The following is a 24,802-nucleotide window of genomic DNA, read 5'->3' as shown; positions in this document are numbered from 1 at the left end:
ATATACATATATACATATACATATATATACATATATATATATTTGTATGTATGGGAGGAGCCAGAGCGGATCAGTAGTCCGCGAACGACGCCTTCTTCTTAGACGCTCGGAAGGATCTGTGTGAACGCTTGCAAATACTTTCTACGGCTCACTCGATTCAATCCTCCTGTCTCTTCTTCTTCGACGCTCGGTTAGGGCTCGACTGGGGGAGATGAGTAAGGCTTAACTGAGTCCGTGAACGACGCCGAAGAGGAACAAGAAGCTTCGCACGGGAATCGTCCGTGAACGACGCCTTGTCACGGGAATCGTCCGCAAACGACGTCTGTGCCCTACAGTTTGCATCACCTATCTGCGGTTTACTGTCTTCAGCGCAGCACCCCGACCACTTCGGCCCTCTGCCCGATTGGCTTCTTGATGGAGCTTCCTTCTTCGGGTGAACCGGGCAAAACCTCATTTGCCCACGTTGTGGGTACCACGTTGTGCACGTTGTGGGTAATCCTCAGGGGGAGACGGTGATTGTGTTCCCCTCAAGTTATAAGGAGAATCGTGATGGTACAAGAGGTTGCCCCTTTACTAAGAATGCAAGCAGAAAAGTGAGAAGTCAACACTCTTTTTCTCAGAGTAAGAAATTTCAACCCTGACTGACAAATTCAAGTTTGCTCTCATTGGGAAATTTCAGTGGGGACACCCACCTATGAAGGTTATCAGGAAAAGTTTTGATGACCCCAAATTAGCAGGAAAGTGGAAAGTGAAGCTCATAGATGGGAGACATGTTTTGATTCAGTTAATCGTGTCTGAAGACTACACTCGAATTTTCTCCAAAAAGTATATTAACATTGCTGGTAAACCTATGAAGCTGCTCAAGTGGTCTCCTGATTTCGACCCAAATCATGAAACTCCCACTGTACCGGTATGGTTTAGTTTACTTGGCATCAAGTTACATTTTTTTTACTATCAGGATCTCTACTCTATTGGGGTCATCCTCGGGGATCCGTTGAAACAAAATTTGTCTACTTTCAACCTAATCAGACCCTCGGTGGCCAGAACACTTGTGGAAAGGGATATTACTTTACCTGATGTTACTGAAGTCTGGCTAGGCAAAACCCATAATGGTTATTGGCAACAAATCGTCATAGAGCACAGACCCTCATATTGTACCCACTGTAAGATGTTTGGTCATGTCCTTGATAAATGCCACAAGTTTCATCCAAATTTGAAATCTAAGGTTCAAGTGAATAAGGTTCGGTTGAACTCCACTGCTCTGAATATTTTAGTTCCATCTGGGGAGGATACTACCAGACATGAGGTGTCTATTGCCCCTGAGGAACCCCCCCATGACATTGTTGTTATTGTTATTGCGAGTGAAGTGATGTTGATACCTTCAAACCCCATAAAAAATAATACTAATGGACTATTACCTACAAATTATAGTGTTCAGATTGATAATCAAAAGAGTCTCATAGCTCCACTTCTTCAAGAAGTATTCGGTGTAGAGGCGACTCATACTTCACATATACTACAACTTATTGTGGGTAATACGGTTGGTAATATCCCTAGCACACTTTAGACCAAGATCAAGTGAGTCAATCTTCGGAAGAGGAATGACAGGTCTATTCCAGGAGGAAGAAGATGAATGGAGGCCGACTCCAGCTCGGTAATGAATCTATTGGATGATACATTGGTAACTACTGACAATGACACTCATCTAACCAATTTATTAGCTGACTCCTTCCCCAGAACTAGAACTAGAGGCAGAGGCAAGACCAAATTGGGTCGCTCTCTAGCCACCTGATACTATGTATTTCGACACTGTTAGGCTTTTTCTTTTAGTATCGAATGTATTTTTCTATTTTTTCTAATTTTGGAACCATTTGTGATTTTTGTGTGGGATGGGCCCTCCCACATATTGTATCTGTATCTTTCTTTCTATTTATATATATATATATATATTTAAAGCACAAGGGCTAATTTTATTGAAATTGAAAAGATACATAAATTGTATGAGGGGACCCAAAAAAGGTGCCATACCCATACGATACATCAGATATTAGCATCCTAAAAGGATGAAACAAAGATAAAACACAAGAAAAAAACAAAGCTTGCAGGAAAAAAACTGCTAGGCACGAGCCAACTTGGTCTTGTCTCTGCCTCTGGTTCTAGGACCGGAGAGAGCTAGTAAATTGCTGAGTGTCGTTCCATTACCCGAAGTTACTAGAGTATCATCCATTAAGTTCCCAAGCTGGGGTGTACCTCCATTCTTCTTTTTCTTTCTAAGTGTGTAAACCTGTCATTCCTCATATTCCTCATCCGATCATTCCTCATCCGATGACTGGCTCATCTGATCGGTGTGGTCAACGGATTGTTGGGCATGTAGGAGAGAATGAGCCCCCAGCTCCTGACTAGCAGTAACAACATTCTGATTCTGGAGAGATGATAAGCATGTCTCTTCAGCTCCTGAAGCATCCTGGGGATGTGGAGCTTCAATACTATCTTGATTATCGGACCCAAGTAAACCATCTGCCAATATATCAGTCGGAAGAACAGAGAGATTATTGTCTCCGATAGTGGGAGGTGGAGGTGGCATCGTGTCAACCGGTGTTTCAATAGTTTGTGGAATGCACTCAGGAGCGGAGGAGGGACATGTATGAGGTGGGGCAGATCCAGAAGCGTTTTTACTTGAAGGTTTTAAATTTGGATGCAACTGATAACATTGAGAATGAGAATGTCCAAACATATGTAGTTGATGACCAATTAAACAAATGAATTTAACTCATGATGAAGTTTTTAATGAAAATTATTTCTATAAATAAAAAATTAATTCGTTTTTTATACTCATTTTTTTTTCCAAACCCATAAAATCAAATTTATTCGTGATGACTGCTCCAAAGAAAACATGAAATTTCAACTTTTCTTCAATAAGGGTAACTGTACAAGCGTATTGGTCACAACTCTTAATATTTAAGTTATTTGGATGGCTTTATTTAAATGGGTTATTTGTTCATATACTCCATATAGCCGTCTTTTTGGTGCTTTTACTATTCTTATGTTCCTTCATTATCTCATCATCTAGGAATTGAGTATGCATCATTATTGGTATTCATTTGGATGCATGTTACCAATTTGGTATTTTCATATTATTTGCATTAATTGTATGATTAGTTGATTTGTATAAAAAGATTCGCATAGTTAAACTATGACAGCTGTAAGACCGTTGCTAATATGAATAAAAGGGATGAAATAATGAAATTCAAAGCAAGTGTAACAATACCCATTTAATTTTTTAAACAACATAATGACAAAAAATTGATGGAAATACCTATTTACAATACCTAAAAGGCAGGTGTCGCTCACTTAAACTCCCGCCACTCATGGGAAGGCTTATACGAGATATTATTCTCTCGTCCCTTCATTTCACACGAGAGAAAGAGAGCGAGAGACATGGGAGAGAAATTGAGAGGGATCATACAAAGCAGAGGCAAGCAGTGGAATTCAATGAGTCCGAAGGAAGAGGAAGAGGAAAAAGAAAAAGAAAAAAGAAAATGAGGAGAAAGGATTAGAAGGTTATGTACAACTGTGTGCGAGGTAAAGCTAGGCTTCCTCTCACGAAGGGGGCCCGTGCAACTCGGACCTCCATGAACTTGAGTCCATTGAAGTTGACCAAACAGACGATTTCATTGAAGCACCCAGCCCAAACATCTATGAATTTAAGCCCACAAGCCAGTCAAAGCGTCCCAGGGTTGAAAAAAAGAAGAAAGCGGGAGCTGCTTTCCTTTGAATCAAGATCTCACAATTGATGGTTTCATGGGTCAATGATCACGGCACATCACAAGCAACTTCTGTCCAGTAAGTTATGCGAATTTTGGATGCAACTCCAGAAATTTTCGACATGCCGCTATAATTGTTCTCTATGAAGTTGTTTGAAGATTCAAGCCGTAGAGCTTTTCATACGATGCTCGTTGACCGTATGGTGACTTACCTGCTTTATTTTCATGGGAGTTGTGACATTTGAGGGACATTTTTTTTAATTAGATTCTTGTGAGACATTTCTATTTGTTTATAGTTTTTCATGATGCTTTGATAATTTATGTTGTTTTGGACATGTCACTTTACTTGAGAGTTTTTCATTCCTTATTATATTTTCTATTTAGTTTTGTAATATTATTTGCTTATGTTGATATTGTTCGTAACATTATATGATTGTACATAATTCATTGATTTTTATGTGTTAGTCACTTCGATACAGAAATATATGGATACAAGTGGAGAAATGTGCAGAAGGAAAGTTGCAGTTGTTATATGCTTGATGTACAAATATTATAACTCATACATAGAGCGTTTCACTTGCATGACATCCTCATATGTTGGCGACAAATGGGATGAGGAGTTGTTTGCATGCCACCGAACAAGATTTAACAATATGTTATGTATGACATAGGCAGTATTCACCGATCTGTTGGAGGAACTACACAGAAATAATGGACTTCATGACTCGTCCAGAACAACTTTGTGAGAGCAGTTGACAATAACCCTCTACATATTATCACAAAATGAATCAGTGCGAGGAGCTATGGAGCGCTTCCAATACTCCTCCGAATCTATTTGTAGATAGTTCTCAGTAAGGTTGAATGCACTTGTCAATTTTTTCATAAGTCATAAAATCAAGAAATCCTACATTCGAACAGACACTCACAGAGATTTCACACAATGCGTGGTATATGCTATACTTTAAGGTAATTTCTCATATTTATTACATTTAATTTTCATTGAAATATCATAATTATGTAACCCTTCGTTATTTTTCTAAAATTGTATTTGAGCAATTGATGAAACACATGTTAAAACACGCATTCCAAATAATGAGAAGATTGCATTCATAGGTCGTTGTGGGTCCTTAACCCAGAATGTCATGGTGATACACTACTTCAACATGTGTTTAACTTTTGTCATTACTGGTTTGGAGGGTAGTGAGGGTAGTGCACATGACAATCAATTTTCAAATCTACAACACGGAATAACAAATACAACTTCCAACATCCACCCACAGATGCGCTTGAGCCTGAGCTACTCTCCTAATTATTTTTCCCTTCAAAACTAATCATTCAATTTACATCAAGTAAATACTATTTGGTCGATCTTGGGTATTCAATGTAGCAAGAGTATTTCAAGCCCTATCCTGATACGAGATATGACATATCTGATTTTGAGAGAGTTGGCAATGCTGCGCGGGGTAAGAAATAAATATTTAACAAAAACAATTATCTTTACGCGGTGCAATTGAGAAGACTTTTGGTGTTTGGAAGAAGAAATATGTTATACTTCGCAATATGTCATCTTACTCGTTTCCCAAATAAGTGCAGATTGTGATTACCACGATAGCTCTCCACAATAATATTTGACAGCATCCTTCCTGCAAAAACATAGATCCATATGGTGGAAAAGAATCATGAACAAGTCTCTTCCGAGGAATATGAGTACCATCTTGGACAATTTTGGTCACAGACAGAAAATGATGTTCTCAAGACCTATATTGAAGACGAGGAAGGTGCATGCGATATGACATAGTTTAGGGAACAAATTATGGATGCGATAGTTGGAGAGTGATTCAAGTTTTAGTCATATTATTAATTGTAATAGCTATCGAAAAGATTCAATATTTATTGTATCAATATTTTATACATTTCATGTTTATTTCTGTTCCTTTGTGTATTTGATATTGATTGTTTTGGTTTTTTACATTATTTGTAAGTGTATTTTTTTCTTTTGTGTTTCTTTTGTTGGGTTTTGAAGGTCTATAATGTGATGTTTAACCTTATGAGTTCTTCTGGATGATCAATTCGTCGTTATTAGTTAGTATCACATGTGAAATCTTAATGAAGACAACCAAGTTCTACTATTTTTTTTCGGTGCTGCAGTTTTTGAAGTTCTTCTGAATAGTCTTTTTTTGGCGATATGCATATGTTACACACACAAAATTTGTATTACGTGTTAAAGGCAACAAAGTACCATTTTATTATAAGGTCTATTGTTTTCTTGTAGTAATATATTCGTTGGTTTATATACTGAGTTCTCTGATACTTCACAGTTGCATAAAAATATAATTAATTATTTCTATTTTTTAAAACATTTAAAAAAGATGAGCTCGAGATATTCCAGTAACCCCGAGAATTGCACTGTTACTGTTGACTTCAAGGTTCCCTGCTAAATTCATGTCAGCAACATAGCTACGGAAGACAGTTTTAAAAGTGCCCACGGAGAATCACAAAAAACTGTGATTATTTTTAATGGACAGATAGACTGGAAGATTCCACTGTCGAGAGTGATCGGGCATGGAGAATATCCTTAAAGGAAGGCTTAGCTCGTGACATACGTCGTCTATATTTTAAAAATAAGATTATCATATTATTAATTATTGTTTTAATAGTTTATTTCTTAATTTTAGTAATCATGCTACGCACTGTTAAGTGAGGGGTTTATTTTTATTTTGTAATGTTTTGCACAATATTTTTGTTTTTAAAGTATAAAATGTATTTGTATGAACAATTCTGTTACAAACAACATTACTATACAATGGTAGAATGGTCATTCGCCCAGAAACAACGGCAACACGGCTGTTTTCAAACTGCAAAAAACGAAAAAACAATCATTTATCCGTAGCAGCTTATTGTTAAGTTGCAGCTACCCAAATTAGACCCTTAAATCAGTGACTGCGATACTTCGAACACAGGAAGAAGTCCAGGTGAGAAATCTGAAAAGATTTCTAATTTTCTTTTCCTAATTAATTTAAAGTGAATTTCAGGAAAAAAAAACCTATATTAAATTTTTTTAAATTTTGTTAATAATTATTTAAGGTAATTAGCAAGAAGGCTAAAGAAGGAAAAAAGCGGCTTTGTTGTGGGAATAAACCTCAGGTATAAAGTTGAACTTTAATACTTAATTCCTAAATTTATAATTAATTAGTGTTAAGCTAAATCTTAAACATGACATAATTGAAAATTTTGAAAGTTGATTAATTAAATAGAACTGAATAAAAAAAATTGTAGAGAAATAAAATTAATTTAGATATTCTCATACATATATATGTATAAAAGTTTATATAATTCAATAAATAGCTAATTAAATATAAAAATTACAAAGAATGTATAACAATAGTAAAGTTAGATACTATTATAAAATAAAGATTTGAAATGAAAAAGAATTAATAAAATCTAACTTGTTATTATGGGTGCACCTAATGACTAGTTGCACCTGAGAAAAAGGATAACAAACTTCAAACTATAGACTATATAGGTAGGCAAATATATATATTTTTTTTATAATAGTTCAATTTATTTACACAGTTTATAATTTCACAATTTTTTAATGCAAAAGTTCATGTGTTTTTTTTTAATGTTAAATACAAATAAAAAAATAAAATATGATATATGCATGCATATATCACTCATGGATGGTAATGGTAGGGGAATGTAATATACTCATGCATAAAAATAAAAATAAAAACGATTGTCTACCTTTATTATATATATATATATATATTTAAAATAAACGTTTAGACGATTACTTCCAATAATAAAAAAGTGTGATAAAAATAAATTAAAGTAAAAGAAGTTGTTTTCTTCACTGGTTTATTTTCACTACTCAAAGTTTTTTTACTATTTGTAGTATTTTTACAAAAAAATTTAAAAATAAGAATTATTATAATTTAGAAATATTTATTCACTAAGTAGTTTAACTCAAACCTTCATTTGCTAACTATTTTATAGGAAAACCAACTTTAGGCACATGCTAATAGGTATTATAGTTATGAAAATGCTAATAGGTATTATTATAGTTAAGGAAAACCAACTTTAGGCACATGCTAATAGGTATTATAAACCTTCATTTGCTAACTATTGATCCTAGAAAGTGTGTGCAAAAGCTGAAGAGCACATGCTAATAGGTATTATAGTTAAGGTTTATTTTCACTTAGATGTAAAAGTTTAAATATGAATAAAGTGTTGTAAATATAAGTTTTATGAAATAAAATGACTCTTTTATGTTTTGGATTTCATTTTATTGTGAAATGAAATAATAAGATAATATTCATTCGTCAGACCGTCAGTTTCCTTCTTGATAAGTCTAAGCTCCAGAGTCAGGTCGTGGCACTAAAAGATAAGATAATAGAGTATCTACAGCCTGAAAGACTTCGTGCTGAGATTTTAAAGAAACTAAACGTAAGATGGGTGAAGCATATAAAACAATACAGTGCATTGTGATGAAAATTTATAAAATAAAAATTATAAGCACTGATATTATTTCAAATATTAATGTCTCTGATTTTACTTTATTTCTAGAACCTGTTAGAATTAAAAAAATCATCTCTCATGGATCTACACATCTTGCACCAGCAGCATAAAAATGTAGGGATTGTGTTCGTTATTGATGGTAGATATCAAAATTTTTATGATCTCGAGTTGAAACTTAATTTTGTTGATTCATGAATTTTCTTTCAGAAAACATAACAGTGTTGCTCATATTTAAAAACAACAATAAATATTTAATTCATCATAATCAAATATTGTTCAAGTTGGGCAAAATGATGCAAAGCCCACACTGATTAAAAACACAAACTATGTTCACTGATGTTGTTTTAGTCAAATTATTTCTTAGTTTTGTATTGAAAATTTACTGTCCTTACTAGAACTCAAGTGTGCTGAATTGAAACTTGTAATATTAGGCTAGATCTTAGAAGATTCTAGGAAAATACTTATTTTGTTTTTTTTTTCTTTTGGATATAAATAGGACACCTAAGGCGGTATAAAAATAATACTAAAAAAATTGGATAGAATTATATTTCCGCTCAAACTAAGAATCGTTAGATTCTTGGAGTGTTTGCAAGTCTTAATAATTTCCAAGAATATAATTTTCCTTGAACCGATGCGAGGTTTGAATCATCCAATTAGTGATTTATATCCTTGTTAATTCTTCTGAATTACTTAAAGATTAGAGTGTCTGCGTGATTGAAATTTTAGCAAATTTTATGCACCTCATATTTCCTTTTTGTGTGAGAGATCTTAATCACTACATAATTTTATGTTGATTCTTAAATTTCTTGGAAAATTTCAACTCTTGACAACATTTACATCATCATTTAGAATGAAAGAAGTGTGCTTTATTATTTTATACCAAAATAGATTGACCTATAATTAAATTAAAAGCTGAAAAACACTGTAATTTTGTGTATTTTAATTTATGAATCTCATTCTACAATTGAAATAGTAAACACTAGACATTAAAACCTACACCACATAGTGCTATTGATATGTTTATGTTAAATTATATCGAAGAACTAACTGTTTCATAAAGGAAATCACAAAATAGCTACACCTAATTATCTAATAGCACAAAACAACCCAAAAAAGCTAGTGTTTGTTCCTTCAGAGTGCTTTTGACTACTTAAGGAAGTAAAATATCACAGTTTCTCCTCGTACATTTGGTTATGTTAAAATTCTATACAAGGTTGTGTATTATGAAATAGTGTAATCAAAATTAACTGAATGTTGATAAAAAGGAATTCATTAATAAAAAGGAACTTCAAGCACCCCAAAAAGAGTTGATGGGAGGCCATTTTTTCGTCAAATTTAAAAAATGATATGCTACATGAAAGTAACCATGGCAGATCAAAATACACATCTACTTGGTCTCTCATGAGCTGTTAACTGAGTAATACTCAGTAATACTTGACAAATATGCCATTCCAGCAATTTGATGTTGTGAGTGCACTTAGAAAAGTGAAATTTACATACCAAGCACATGATTATTACGTATTTACATATCTTACACCCAAACTTCCAGCATTTCGGTGCTTTAAACCTATACATGCTGTTTTTGATGTGATATTAAATTGATGTGATATTAAATATTAAAGATTTGAGTGTTATGTGTAAATATGAAAGTTTAGGTGCGAGATATGTAAATACATTAGAATTGTGAGCTATGTATGTCAATGCACCCTTAGAACTAAGAACTTTAAAGCAGTGATTAAATCAATTACCTTGCAGTTTCTGATGCTACATGCCAGCTGTTCAGGTATTTGGGAATTCCATCACTACTAGGCCTTTGCTAAAAAAAAATAAAAATCTATATGTCAGCAGTGGCAAGACTGAAAAAAGATTAGAAAGTAGTTCCAAAAAGCAGATAGTCCATTAAGAAAAAACTTCAGATGTTCATCAATATTCTTATATTAAACTTGATTCACTGAAAAGAGTATTATCCTGACTTCAGTTTTTGAAAGGAAGTTTACATACATACCACTTAATTCCAATGTATTTACACTTAAACTTTAACTTTTACATATATATGTATTAAATTTATAACGGGAATTAAATTTATAGCCGTTATTACTTATTATTTCTTGCCTATTAGCACATTATTTCTTATTTTTTTCTTTTTATTTTTACTTTATTCTATTTTATTCATTTCTTATTTATTTTATTCTTTTTATTTCTTTTCTTTGTTGGGCCTATTGTAATTGGGTTTAAATATCCTTTATTTTATTAATAAAATCATGTTGCTCAAAGTCACAACTTTGACTTGGTATTAGAGCCCGGTTCTACCCTAGCCACCGGCTCTTCCAACAATTTTTTTCCGCTGCCAGTTCCACCCACCTTCAGCAATTCTCTATCAGAACTTTTCACTTGTGGCCATGGATGCTTAGGATTCTTCCACATGGATCTGTCCCCTACAAATGTTTTACGGATCGCAATATCGCTAGCTGAAGCTGCGAGCTTGTCGTCGATCACAGGTTTGTTGACCTCATTTTCAGTAAAGTTATTAGTTTTTTTTCTCCTACAACCTAGGATCTAGCTTTAGGAGTTTCCTATTGACCATTCTAGCTGACTAGTAATGGAGTTCACCTCTCATAAAACTTCGAACCACTTCTTGACTCATTTTTGTGAAGACCTCGTATGAGTAGTCCCAAGCACTCAACTCTTAGTTGCAAGGGCTAAGAAATAACATGTAGAGGGCCCGAAAATGAGTTGCTATATGATCAGACGGTCATAGGTGAACCCTCCATGACTCGGCAACACGAACATCACAATCCACACATTGCACCGACAATTAAACTGAAATCGATTTTCAAAATGATCCGTTACGAACCTAAAATTCGAAATTACATTTCATGAATTTTTGGCCCGACCGTCGGCAAACTTGTCCCGTGGGCAAACGTGTCCAGATGACCTCGGATGACAAAACGAACTGCACCGGCGCGTCCAGAAAACCAATTTTAGTTAAGAATGTCACTCATATTGCTACGGTTCTGCACGCGCGCAAATGACACGAAAATCAATGCACATTTTTCAATTAAGGGGGTGCGGGTTCAAGCTCAGCCCAGTTCAACTCGGACTGGACATGGGTTGAACACGAGCTAAGTAGTTTCAAATTTCAAATGGGCCATTTAATCTCAATGTTAATTGAGACTTAAGATTTTCAAATTGAGTAGACTGCATGAATGGATTTATTTAATTGCCCACATAATTTCGCATAACGTTCACTTTGAAGATAACGGCAATACAATTCAACAGGCTTCACCTTCCTGGCATTCGGCTCCCCCCGCTCGCCTCTTCTCCTCGGCACAAAAGCCCCCCTTCTTCTTCATCTGATCATCCTCAGCACAGAACGAACACCTCCTTGGCTTCGTCTCCTCCCATCTGCACCGAAAGTCTTCCCTCGCCTCTACTTCCTACTTGAAGACTCCCCAGCTACTCTCTGCGAACCGAGAACCCTCTCAATCCTGCCACCTCCTCACGCCGAACAAACCAAGCCGCTTGTCTCCCTCTCTCGATCGAAGCTCCTGCGCGCCTCTTCCTCCCCCGATCGCAGCACCCACTCGCCCCACCTCTCCCGCATTCTCCTGCCTCGCCAATCCCGCCTCCCTCTCGCTCACACAAAAAAGCCTCGCTCGACTCCCTCTCCAAAAACCCTCGCTTGACTCCCTCCCCCAATTGAAACTCCTGCTCGCCTCCCTCGCTCGACAGGCTCCTCCTTGTGTCGAAGCCTGCTCCCCGGTCCTTTGCTCGATCGAAGAAGCCCTCGACTCCTCTCTCTCGGCTTCGCCTCCCCTCTGCACCGAAAGCTTCAGTCGACGCTCCTCTTCACAAGCAAATTCCTAGTCGAATTCCCTCCTCCTCACAACATTTAAACAATTGAGATTGTCTCGTTACCGCAACTGTCCCTCTCTTCCAGGGCTGCACTGTTCCCTCATCTTTCTAAGGTGTATTCGGTAATCTTTACTGCCATTCTTAGCAATTTTAAATATAAACTTTTCTAGCATTTATTTGAGGGAATGATCGTTATTGTTATAGTTCTTTGGCATTAAAACTTGTGTTCAAGATAGGGATTTGTAACAGTTCTATTTTTAATCCTTCTAATGGTATATCAATGATCAAACTTTAGCAAGCAGCAACAAATTTAGGCTTTATTTTGGTAGTGTTATGCTATGTTTGTAGCAAATCAGTTTGCCAATATTTCCACAATAGATAGTGTGTTGCGCTATGTTTGAGGCTATAAAGAAAAAGGATAGGCTTTCATTGCATGCCTGGTAAGGATATCAAAATCATGAAATACCATTTTTTTTAACAGAACAAATTCTTATCAGATGAAACCTTAAAGAAGTTGTAAAACTGTCGTTTTGAGCTTGCATATTTTACTGAATCGGAAGCTTTAAAATTATCATTGTGAGCTTGCATATGTTGCTAAGGTTGAAGTTTTAAAACTGTTATTTTGAGCTTACATATCTTAACTAGGTTAAAGCTTTAAAATTATCATTTTGAGCTTGCACATCTTACCAAAGTTGAAGTTTTAAAACTGTCATTTTGAGGTTACACATCTTACCAAGGTTGAAGTTTTAAAACTCTTATTTTGAGCTTACATATCTTACCGAGGTTAAAGCTTTAAAACTGGCATTTTGAGCTTGCATAATTTACTAATTGGAAGTTTTAAAATTATCATTGCAAGCTTGCATATCTTGTTGAAGTTGAGGTTTTAAAATTATTATTTTGAGTTGCACGCTTGCTGAAATGAACGGACTTAAAAATGTTTTTTTTGGGTTTGATGAGATGCTGTTCGGGTCTTTTTAAACGCTGTTTGGAGTTCCTAGCTGCTTTCCGAAGTTATAGGAAGCCTTAGAATCATTAGGAAGCCTTAGGATCTTGTTTGGAGTTCCTAGCTGCTGTCCGGAGTTGTAGGAAGCCTTAGGATCGTCGTTTGGAGTTCCTAGCTGGTTTCCGGAGTTGTAGGAAGCCTTAGGATTGTTGTTCGGAGTTCCTATCTATTGTCCGGAGTTGTAGGAAGCCTTAGTATCGTTGTTCGGGGTTTCTAGTTGCTGTCCAGAGTTGTAAGAAGCCTTAGGATCGCCTTAGGATCCCTGTTCGGAGTTCCTAACTGTTGTCCGGAGTTGTAGGAAGCCTTAGGATCACTGTTTGGAGTTCTTAACTGTTGTCTGGAGTTTGAGGAAGCTTTAGGATCGTTGTTTGGAGTTCCTAGCTGCTATTACGACTCATTTTGCTATTTTTTACGCTAGAATTCCTGTTTTCTTTCTTTTTCTACAATTTATTTAAATTTTCTAAAAACTATATTATGTCTTATGAGCTACCCGCGCAGCGGGAATAGCGAGAAGATGAAAGATACCATGTACAGTTTATTTATTGTCATTTTTATCAGTGTAATTTACTTCTTTAATATATATCATGCATGTCTGGTTGCAATTACATTTTCAAAACAAAACAATAAAATTAAACAACATTTTTAAAATAAAACAAAAATATTACATGTACTTTTGAATTTACGGGAGTCCCTCAGATGAGGTAATCCACGGTTGTTAAAGAAATCTCAGTTTAAATGAGCTTAACAACTCGTTTAGACTAAGTGAACTCAAAAGAAAATAGTGGTACCAGAACGACAGAACCGTGGGATCCTAACCGGTGTCGCTCTAATAAACTTTAATCCCCTTCACAATGCTTGAATGACAATAAAATCAAAACTTTGAAACATAATTAGTAAAACTTTTTGAACCTTAGACTTTATGGTTGCTACTTCAACGAGGAGCTTGGAGCATACGTCGTGGGGCAGCGTGAAGAGAACCTGCAGAAGGACATCTTCGAGATAGCAAAACAAGGCTAAACCAGCTAAACCTTCCTAGTCTAAATAGCAACCCATAGAACTTTGAGGTAGCTCGCTCAGCGAGACGTAAATCCTCACACTCTCTTTAGGCTCCTGTGCAACTATGTTGTGTAGCTAAGTCCTAACTCGTTTTAGGTTCCGAGGTTGTCGTCCGATACGACGTAAACCCCCATATCACTGCAGATTTTTTGCATAATCATGTTTTATGCGAGTGTAAGTCCTAAATAATAAAATTGACAGAATTAAACATTAAATAACATCATCTTCAAAATGCAGCCACACAGAATGATAGTTTGGAAAGTCACTGAGAGTTCTCCATAGGGTCTATGACGTCCCCTACCTGTCATTTCTTTGGACTCCTGAAAATGATTGTTCCTACTTGAGTCACTCTCACTTTCTTTTCCACGTCCTACCGTGAAAACCTAAACCTTGAATTCTTGAAGAATAGTACCTTTGATCATTATCGAGAGTTTTCTCAAGTGACCCCAGTCATTTGAGATGTAATTAACTATTAGAGTTTGCCTTTATAAGAAACTTGAAACCCAGGTAAAATAAATTCTATCTAATCATTATATTAGGTAGGGGAACTTATCGATCACACATAAAAAGTTCGCAGGCCAAACAAATGTCACAAATCTCTTAATTTGTAAGATTGGTTCCACCGCCGAGATATACACTTATCTTTCGGGAAGGTGTGGTATTCGTGGTATCAGACACGATTAGGCAAACTATTAAACTAATGAGATCTATTTGATCTCATTTTTTGAAAATTAAAACATACTACTTTCAAAACTCAAACTATATACCTCTTATAATATATTAAATTTTAAAAAAATTATTTTCAATATAAAAAAAATTGACGGACAAGGTTTTACAACATTGCAGTCAGGGCACCAACTAAGGTTTGTAGAGGGATCCTTATTTGCGAGGAAAAGAAGCAGCTTTATCTCCGAGTTGAACGACTAAAAATTCTCGAAAACATGTCGTGAATTTTGTCTCCCGTGAAAGCTCCTTTCCTGCACCTTCTTGCGCCTTTCCTGTAATAAGAACTGCTTTTTACTGTTTTCTGCAACCTTCTTGCTCCTTTGTTGCACTTGTCTGGTGGTGCAGCTTTCTGCAACAGTCTAGCGAGCTTTCTTGCATCTTTCCCAGCCAACTGTCTTCCGCCTGTAGCAGCCCAGCAGGCTTTCCTGCAGCCTTCCTGCACAGCCTTCCTGCAACTATCTGTCAACCAAATCCATCAATGTCTCGGAATCACAACCGCACTTCTTTTGGTTCATTTGAAGTCATCTCGAATCGTGCTCAGCCCTCGCCCATGCTTCCTCTAACCAGTCACTCTAATTGTGTTTACTGTCACAAACTCAACCACACTCGGGACATGTAATGGAATCTCCACGGTAAGCCTACTTACAAACCTTCGGCCAAATCCTCTACTAGCAAGGGCCTGACGACGATTATCGAGCCTCCATGACTCAACCAAATCCTACCCAGAGCAGAATCCTTTGAATCCCTGAAAAACCATATGGAGTAATTAATCAAGCTTCTTAGAGCCCATCAAGTCACTACATGTCTGTTGAGCTCCCACGTCTGAAAAAAGTACTCTTCCTATGACTTTCACAATTTATTCCTCTTCTAGTCCATAGATTATTGATTCAAATGTCACGGATCACATGACTGAACGCTCACAAGTTTTCTCGACCTACTATTTGTGCTCGGGAAAAGAAACCGTCTGAATTGCCAATGGCACCTGTAGTTTCATTGCTAGTAAAAGGTCGTTTGTATTAACAACTAATCTACTGGAGTATGTTTTAAATGTTTCTCAGTTGCAATGTAACTTGTTATCTGTCAGCAAGTTAACAAATGATAATGATTGCATTGTTGATTTCTCTTTTGATGGTTGTGTTTTTCAGGATCGTCATTCAAAGAGGATGATTGGAACGGTTAAGAGGGTTGTTGGACTCAACTACTTCCAAAAGAATAGCACGAAAAATATAGACACCTCTTAAGATTTCTAACTTATCACGAGTCATTGAATGTCTCATTATGTTATTGCATTGTCGTTTAAGTCATCCTAGTTAAAAATATTGTACGTTTTTTAATAAAAACCCTTCTAATTTCTATTGTGAGATGATATGTCAGTTAGCCAAACATCACCGGGTCCATTACCCATCCCACACGTCCCACACATACACTCCTTAAACTCTTTTCTCCCTCATTCACAGTAACCTATGGGAACCTTCTCGCACTCCCAACTACACCAATAAAAGATGGTTCCTAATATTGATTGATGACCACACTCGAATGACGTGCGTCTACATTTTAAAAGATGAATCGGAAGTTGTTGTCACCTTCCAAAACTTTTATACCTTCATTTTAACTCAATTCAAAATTTTCAGGTTCTTCGAACCGACAATGGTTGTGAATTTTTCAACTATATTTTGGGTGAATTCTTAGTAAAGGCATCCTCCACCATAGCTCTTGTACGAACACTCCTCGACCAAATGGGGTAGCCGAGAGGAAAAACCGCCGCCTGTTTGAAGTTGTCAGCTCCATTATGTTTCAATCCAATATTCTGAAACATTTTTTGAACAATGTCATTCTCACTACCACCTATCTCATTCATAAATAGAGACCAATCTAAAATTCGTAAGTTTTGAACCCCCTTAATTGTTCTAATGCCATGTTTCCCTACCAATAGGATCTTCTCCACATTATACCCCAAGATTTTTGGGTGCACTGCCTTTGTTAGGAACATTGCCCCCAATCGAAGTAAACTTGATCCCAGATCCATAAAATATCTCTTTCTTGGGTACTCCACCACTCAAAAGAGCTATCAGTGCCTGTGTGAGTGCTAATGTATCCTTCTTTGAAGTGTTTCCTATTTTCCTAGCTCAGCCCCAGGTAAGGAGGAGCTTGGGATCTCAGACGCTATCTCTTATTCTACTCCTATAGATAATCCCCCATTGTTCCCGCTACTGAAAAGTCCCCTGTCACGATGAGTGCACCATCCAGTGAGTTACCGGATCCCATGAGTGCACTATCTCCTCCTCCAACTATTTGTGTCAACACTTTGCTCACTCGTTATAATGCTCCTACTCTAGAGCCCACTACCTCCTTACAGAACCTTGACTTCACTCCGGGCGACATCCACAGCGCGACGCCTCCCCTAAATGAGCAAGTGAGTTCACTGAGAAAGGTATGCAACCAGACATGCTCTCTTTATTCTATGGCAAAATATTTCTCTTTCCGCAGTTTATCACCGACCTACAAAGCATTTGTCACTACCCCGACGGACCATCAAATCTCAGTTACTATTGAAGTTGCTCTTGTTGATCCAGCCTGAAAAACAACAGTAATTGAGGAGATGAATGTCCTTCAACGGAACCATACATGAGGCATTGTTCATCTTCCTCAGGGTAAAAAAGCTTGCTAATAGATTTTTAGCATTAAGTTCAACTCTAATGGATCATTGAAAGCAACAAGACACGATTGGTTGTCAAAAAGTACTCACAAACTTATGGAGTTGACTAGGATGAGAAATTTGCTCCAGCGACTAAGTTAAATACTATTCGGCTCCTGTTGTCCCTTCCAGTGAATCTAGATTGAACTTTATTTCAGCTGGATGTCAAGAATGCGTTCTTAAATAGAGAGCTTACAGAAGAAGTATACATGTCTCTCCCTCATGGCTTTGGCTCTAATGTCTCCAAAGAACAAATTTGCAGGCTACGAAAGTCTCTCAAAGGGCTAAAGCAGTCCCCCAGGGCCTGGTTCAGTAGGTTCACAAATGTGGTCGTGGGTCATAGTTTTACTCAAGCTCAATCGGATCACACTCTATTCTTCCGACATTCCTCCAAGGGCAAAGTAACTACCCTTATTGTTTATGTTGACGATATTGTTCCTAAAGGTAATAATCTTCCCGCATTAGAGTCCTTCAAAGACATTCTAGCTAAGTCCTTTGAAATGAAGAATTTGGGATCTCTCCGGTACTTCTTAGGCATGGAAGTGGCTTGATCATCTCAGAGCATTTGCCTATCACAGTGCAAGTATGTGATTGACTTCTTGAAAGAGAACCTTCTTCTGTGCAAACCAGTAGTTGTTCCAATTGATCTCAATGAAAATTTATCTGACTTTCTCAATTTTGTGTCTGTCAACAAGACAAACTATTAGCGCCTTGTGAGGAAACTCATCTACCGTGCCCGTACTCGCCCCAACATATGTCATGCAGTTGGTATAGTGAGTCAATTAATTCATGACCGCTATGAGCACCATCTCCAAGCCGTCCACCGAATTCTCCACGATTTAAAAGGTACACAGGGCTCAGGTTTGTTTCTCTCGTCACACCACTCGGTCTATTGTTTTTTATAGAGATATTGATTGGGTCGGATCAGTTCATAATTGACAATCCATCCCAGGATATTGCTTATTTGTATGGGAAAATTTGGTCACATGAAAAAGCAAAAAACAATCTATGATTGCTTGGAGCAGTGCTGAAGTTGAATTTCGACCCATAGCCTTGGGGATCTGTGAAGCCCTCAGCTTACACAACATGCTCCGTGAACTTTGTATGTCAACCTCCGTCCCGCTGCGGCTATTCTATGATAATAAGTCTGTCATCAGCATTGTTCACAATGCAGTCCAGCAAGATCGTACCAAACATGTGGAGATTGACAGACACTTCATTAAGAAAACATTGAGTTCGGGGAAATTTGTGTCTTTTGTACACTTAAGTGGTTAACTAATGGGTATCGTCAAAAACAAACTTCATCGACCTTTGTTCGATGACTTTAAATTCAAGTTGAGCATGATTAGCATCTATACTTCAACTTGAGGGGAAGTATTAGATTTATAACAACAATTAAATCTCTAGCCGTTATTACTTATTTTTTCTTGCCTATTAGCACATTAATTTTCGTCTTCTTTTACTTTATTATATTGAATTCCTTTCCTAGTTATTTTATTGTGTTTTACTTCTTTTTTTTGTTGAACCTAATATAATTGGATTTAAATATCTCTTATTCTATCAATAAATTATGTTGCTCAAGTCACAAATTTGACAATATGTCACCTTAAGTATGCATAAAAGAAGTATTTCAGTTTGCAAAAGTTAAAAGTTGTGTTTTTGATGTGATAATCTGAAAAGTTAAATTAAGACATTAGATATGGTAGTTCCTAGGAACTTGGCAGTATGTATGTAAATACCGATTACTTAAAACTAGGGGCATTTACATACATAGCACATAATTCTTATAAATTTACATATCTTACACTTGAACTCTCATATTTACACGTACACCATTTAAATCTTTAATATCACATAAAAAATAACATTATTATCATTTTTTAAAAAGTGAAATACACATTTTCATGCATAGGTTGAAAGCACCAAAGTGCGTATGTAAATTTCATAATTTAGGTGTGAAATATGTAAATCCATAATAATTGTGTGCTACGTATGTAAAATTCCTTTAAAACTAATTGTTAAGTCCAAAAGCACAACAAACCAAAATAAGAAAGCTGGAATAACTCTTACTTGTATGCGAGCTCGAATAACCTGAAAGGATAATAATTAAGAATCAATGACGATAAAATGAATTTCCACACATTTTTCATAACAGAAAACATCACAGAAGCTCAATAGATGCTTGAAATCACTAGAAAACTTTCTGCCATTTTATGATTTTAATCGAAAAAGAGAACAAGATAACTCGCCTGTGATGGGTAAGTGAACATAATAGCAGCAACTTTAGAAGCGCCGCCAAGCATAGCATAATCAAAAGAGTTCTGCAAAAGAAAAGACATGTTAATAGAATAAAAAATTGAGAAATTTACATAAGTAGCAAACAATTCATATATATTTACATATCTCAAACCTAAGTTTTCATATTTACATACATAGCACTTGGGTGGCTTAAACTTATGCATGAAAAATTATGCTTCACTTTTAAAAATAATAATAGTCCTATTTTGATGTAATAATAACATGAGTGTTATGTGTGTGAAAGTTTAGGTGTGAAACATGTAAATACATAAAAATTGTGCGCTATGTATATAAATGCCCAATAAAAAAATGGTAGCTAATGTAAACACTATTTATTTATATCCAACATATAGACATGAGTTCTAACAAAGAGCGAAATGAACAAAATATCTTCCTCTTTCTACCTTTTTTTTCCAGAAACGCAGCAGCAAACCCCTATTAAAACAATACAGGAAATTTACGTACATATCGCACATTACTTACATATGTACGTATTTGTTGAGAAATCAGGGCGAAGAAAAATATGAATCATAAGAACGGCACAAATCCAGAAGAACACAGTGATTTAACGAGGTTTGGATAAGCTGCTTACATCCTCGGGAGCAGAGCGGCGGCTTCCTTTTCAATATTCAAAAAATAGTACAGAATACAGAATTCAGCTCACCTAGGGTTACAGACATGACATATATATAACCCTATAGTACAATATGTAATTACTTAAATTATTCATGTACCAAACCGCGGGGTGTTGCACCCGCACCCCCAACCCACATAATGAAACTCCCCCAATTCGACATATCCTTCTGCTCTATTCTGCTCGTGGGCTCCGCTCCGCTTCAGCATCTGTCCCATTTATGGTATATGAGTCATACCTAACAAATTTTCACCTTGACGAATATTCAGCCCCTTAGAAGAAATATATCATAGAGTTTCTTATGCACTGATGTGGGATGGGCCACCACGCTTCCGCTGCACCCTCGTCGATCCCCAACCCACTAAATTCTAAAAGACACACCTCTTCAATTCCAAGAGACTCCAAATTTTGGTATTATGAGTCATACCAAACAAATCTCCACCTTGGCGAATATTCAGCCCTTTAGGAGAAATACATATGCCCAACAAATCTCCACCTTGGCGAGTATTCAGCCCGTTAGGAGAAACAAATCTCCACTTTTGCAAATATCTAACCCCTTACGAGAAATACATATGTCTAACAAATCTCCACCTTAGAGAATATTCAGCCCCTTCGGAGAAATATATCATGAAGTTGCTTATGTACCAATGTGGGTTAGGCCACAAATCTTTTCAAATAATCTATTAACTAAGATTCCTTAATTAAGTTTACCTTAATTAAGTTTCCAAGAAAAAGAAATTTTCCTTAATTAAATTTCCAAGAAAAAAAAATCTCTTAATTAAGTTTCCAAGAAAAAAAAATTCCCTTAATTAAGTTTCCAAGAAAAAAGATTTCCCTTAATTAAACTTTCCCAGAAATCCTTTTTCTTAACTTCCAAGAAGAGCTCTCATTTCCTTCCAGAAAAGCTCATTTTTCATTCCAGAAAAGCTGTGTTTTCCTTCTCAGAAAAGCTTCGTCTCCGCTTTCCTTCAAAAAAAGCTCCTGCAATTCCGCATCCTGGAATATCACAAAAGAGAGAATATCGATTTTCTTCCAATCGGGCAGTCTCCAGCTTTCCTTTTCCCAGTGCAGTAACAGATTCTCCCTTTTTCCGTGTCCTGGAATATCTCCGGAGCATCTTGACACTGAATTTCCTTTTCCACGGACTTTCTTTTTCCGCGTGAATTTCCTTTTCGCGTCTGCCCTTCCAATTCTGCACCCTCCGCCGCTTTCGCCTAGCATGGAAACAAATCGAACCTGCGCGCGCAAAGGAATTCCCTCTTACACGGAACCTTCCTTTCGCACACCGAAGCTCCGCAAAGGAATTCCCTCTGCGCAAAATCGTCTGCAATCCTTTCCGCGCCTCCTGCGAACCTTCCTTCGCGATCTCCAACAGGTCGCGAATTGCTCCTTTGCCCCTGCATCGCGTAAGAACACTGAAACCGAAGCCCTTCGCGCGAACTCCTCGGTTGAGCTGCTTCATAAAACCTCTCGCTCGTCGAATTCCTTCTGCGCGAGTCTCGATCCTTCTCAAATCAGCGCGCGAAAACCCTTTGCGTCTGGTCCTGAACTCCTCTGCGAAAACTGTGTCGAATTCGCCTGCTCAACCGTCCGAAGCCCGCAGCCCGCTTTGTGGTTCCGTCGATCACGGAAGAACAAAAACCGCAACTTCTTCTTCTTCCTTCAAACCACTAAAATCTAAGAAACACACCTCTTCAATTCCAAGAGACTCCAAATTTGGTATTATGAGCCATACCGAACAGTATCTAACACCCAAAGTTTGATATCTGCACTTATAACAGCTTGTGTCATAAACCTATGCATGAAAATGTGTATTTCACTTTAAAAAAGATAATGAAGGTGCTATTTTTTTTATGTGATGCTAAAGATATGAGCGGTACGCACGAGAATATGAATATTTAAGTGGAAGATATGTAAATACATAAAAATTATGTGGTATGTATGTAAATGCCCCAATCAATAAATGCTTAATGGAAATTTCATAGAATCCAGTAAAACATTCTTTTATTAGGTTACTGAAAAAAAATGAATTTAAATATTTACGGTCGGTTATTTTCCAGGTTTCTTATACCCAATAGCCTTAAGAATGGTAATGCTAAAATCAAACAGAAGATAAGTATTATTAGAAAGCAAAAACTGTTGCACGTTACCAGCAAACTATCACCATCTCTCATGTCAGTCTTTTCTCTTGTACATTTTAAATTGATGGCAACCTTACGAAGTTCTTCGTAAGCACAAAACTGAATTGCAGCATGAGAAACCTGAAAAAAAAAATTTTGACAATTATAAGCTACAGCAGAAACAAACTTCATCAACTATATAACTGAAATCTAGCAGAAAATGCTGGCTAGCAAGGTTGTTTCTCTGCAGCTGCTCTATTAAAGGACCGAAATAGAATAATTTCATGATTATCTTCAAACCTAATACGGCTATTTTTGTCCAGTAATATTCTTATAGTAGCTTCTCATACAGCACTGTACAATCAATACAATACTCTAGTACAGTTCTATAAAGGGTACCTTTAGTTTGTCTGGTAGGTTCAGGTAGGTTCACTCTGCTCTGACTAGAGAACCCTAGGAAAAATTTGTAATGGGCTAAGTCATTAAGAACACACCTAATTTACACAAAATCCTAAAACACAAAGGATTTGTTTATGGTACAATACAGAAAGATTAACATGATTACGAACAACTTACAGAATCTTTACACCTCAGATGCCTAAATGAAGATCCAACAATCAAAACTAAGATCTTTGCTCCGCTCTTATTATTTTCGGACATTTACATACATACCACCCAATCCCTACGCATTTGCATACATAATACCTGAACTTTACTTTTTACTTTTATACCAACCAAATCTTTAATATCACATAAAAAATATCACCGTTTTAACTTTTAAAAAGTGAAATACACCTTTTTCATTCATAGGTAAAATGGCATGCATGTAAAAAAAAGTTTAGGTTTAGATATGCGACTGCATATGAATTGTGTGGTATGTATGTAAATCTTCCTATTATTTTAATTGCAAATTTACATTAGGAAAAAAATTTCATGATAATAGCAAAATGTTGTAATATTGTCAAATCTAAGTGTAGTGAACCAACAACCAGGTGATGGTATACCAAGGTAATCTAATACAGATAACTTCAAGGCAACCAACAGCAAGCGGTAGATAAAACCAAGGGCTCTTAGGGTCTGTTTGGAGCATTTGTAGCTATTTGGAGAAGCAGCTATAAAGCTGCTGCAAGAAAGCTATTATTGGTGAAACAGAATGCTGTTTGGATGATTTTAACCATACTGCACATGTTTCTGAAATAAAGACCATAATGCTCTTATATACATGAGGTAGTTATAACTTCACCGTTTCAGAATTAACTAAAACAAAACAACATATATAAATACACCTGTTTCTGACATTAAGACCATAATGCTCTTATATACATGTGATTGTTGTAACTTCACCTTTTCATAATTAACTAAAACAAAACAACATATATGAATATTATAAATTCTCATAAGTTAAAAGTTTAAAATATTACATAAAAAGTTATAAATCACTTGGCATCAATTAACACAAAAATTAAAATTATTAGCAATAAGTTATGCTATCAAAATATTATTTTTAATGTCAAAACAATTAAGTCTATTGGAAAACTTTCTTTCCAAAGCTTTTCTCCAGACGATCACTTTATGAAGAGGATTGCTATAAAATATTCTTTCATAGCAAGATTCTCATTGTGATGTAAAGACGCGGGATTATAAAGCGCAGTTGCAGTGCACAACTATAAAGGAAGAAGTATTTGAACTCATATTTCCTGAGAGAAGATATAATAAAAAATGAGGACTCAAAATAAATATAAAGACCTAAATAATCTGTCACTAGAAGAAGGCAGATGTTGACCTCATTTTTAGTGAGGTCTTAGTCTCCTACCCATAATCTTGTTGACCATCCTAGCGGACTAGCAATGGAGCCTACCAAAAACTCAAAGCCACTTCTTGACTCATTTTTGTGAAGAACTCGCATGAGTGGTTCCAAGCACTCAACTTCTAGTTGCAAGGGCTAAAGACCAACATGTAGAGGGCCCGAAAATGAGTTCCCATAGGATCAGATGACCATAGGTGAACCCTTTGTGACTCGATTACACACGAACGCCGCAATTCATACACTCGCTGCACCACACACGACTTTGACTTGAATCGACTCGCCCGTCGGCAAACTCGTCCGGACGACCTCGGATGACGAAACGGACC

The 24,802-nt window shown here is 36.4% G+C and overlaps 1 protein-coding gene across 2 annotated transcripts in view; it reads right to left on the bottom strand.

Moving 5' to 3' along the window:
• LOC110032403 (folate transporter 1, chloroplastic) overlaps positions 1-24,802 on the bottom strand; it is a 59,290-nt gene that overhangs the window by 5,317 nt on the left and 29,171 nt on the right. For both annotated transcript variants that reach the window (XM_020736032.1, XM_020736033.1), the window contains exons 7-10: positions 22,700-22,810; positions 19,867-19,938; positions 19,688-19,708; positions 10,031-10,098 (exon numbers count right to left, since the gene is read on the bottom strand). In XM_020736032.1, coding sequence (XP_020591691.1) covers positions 10,031-10,098; positions 19,688-19,708; positions 19,867-19,938; positions 22,700-22,810 — 272 coding nt within the window. The remainder of the gene's footprint in view (positions 1-10,030; positions 10,099-19,687; positions 19,709-19,866; positions 19,939-22,699; positions 22,811-24,802) is intronic.

Source organism: Phalaenopsis equestris, unplaced genomic scaffold, assembly GCF_001263595.1.
Source record: "Phalaenopsis equestris unplaced genomic scaffold, ASM126359v1 Scaffold000938, whole genome shotgun sequence".
NCBI lineage: Eukaryota > Viridiplantae > Streptophyta > Magnoliopsida > Asparagales > Orchidaceae > Phalaenopsis > Phalaenopsis equestris.
The sequence above is the reverse complement of the archived record's forward strand: the minus strand, read 5'-3'. Positions and strand labels throughout refer to the sequence as shown.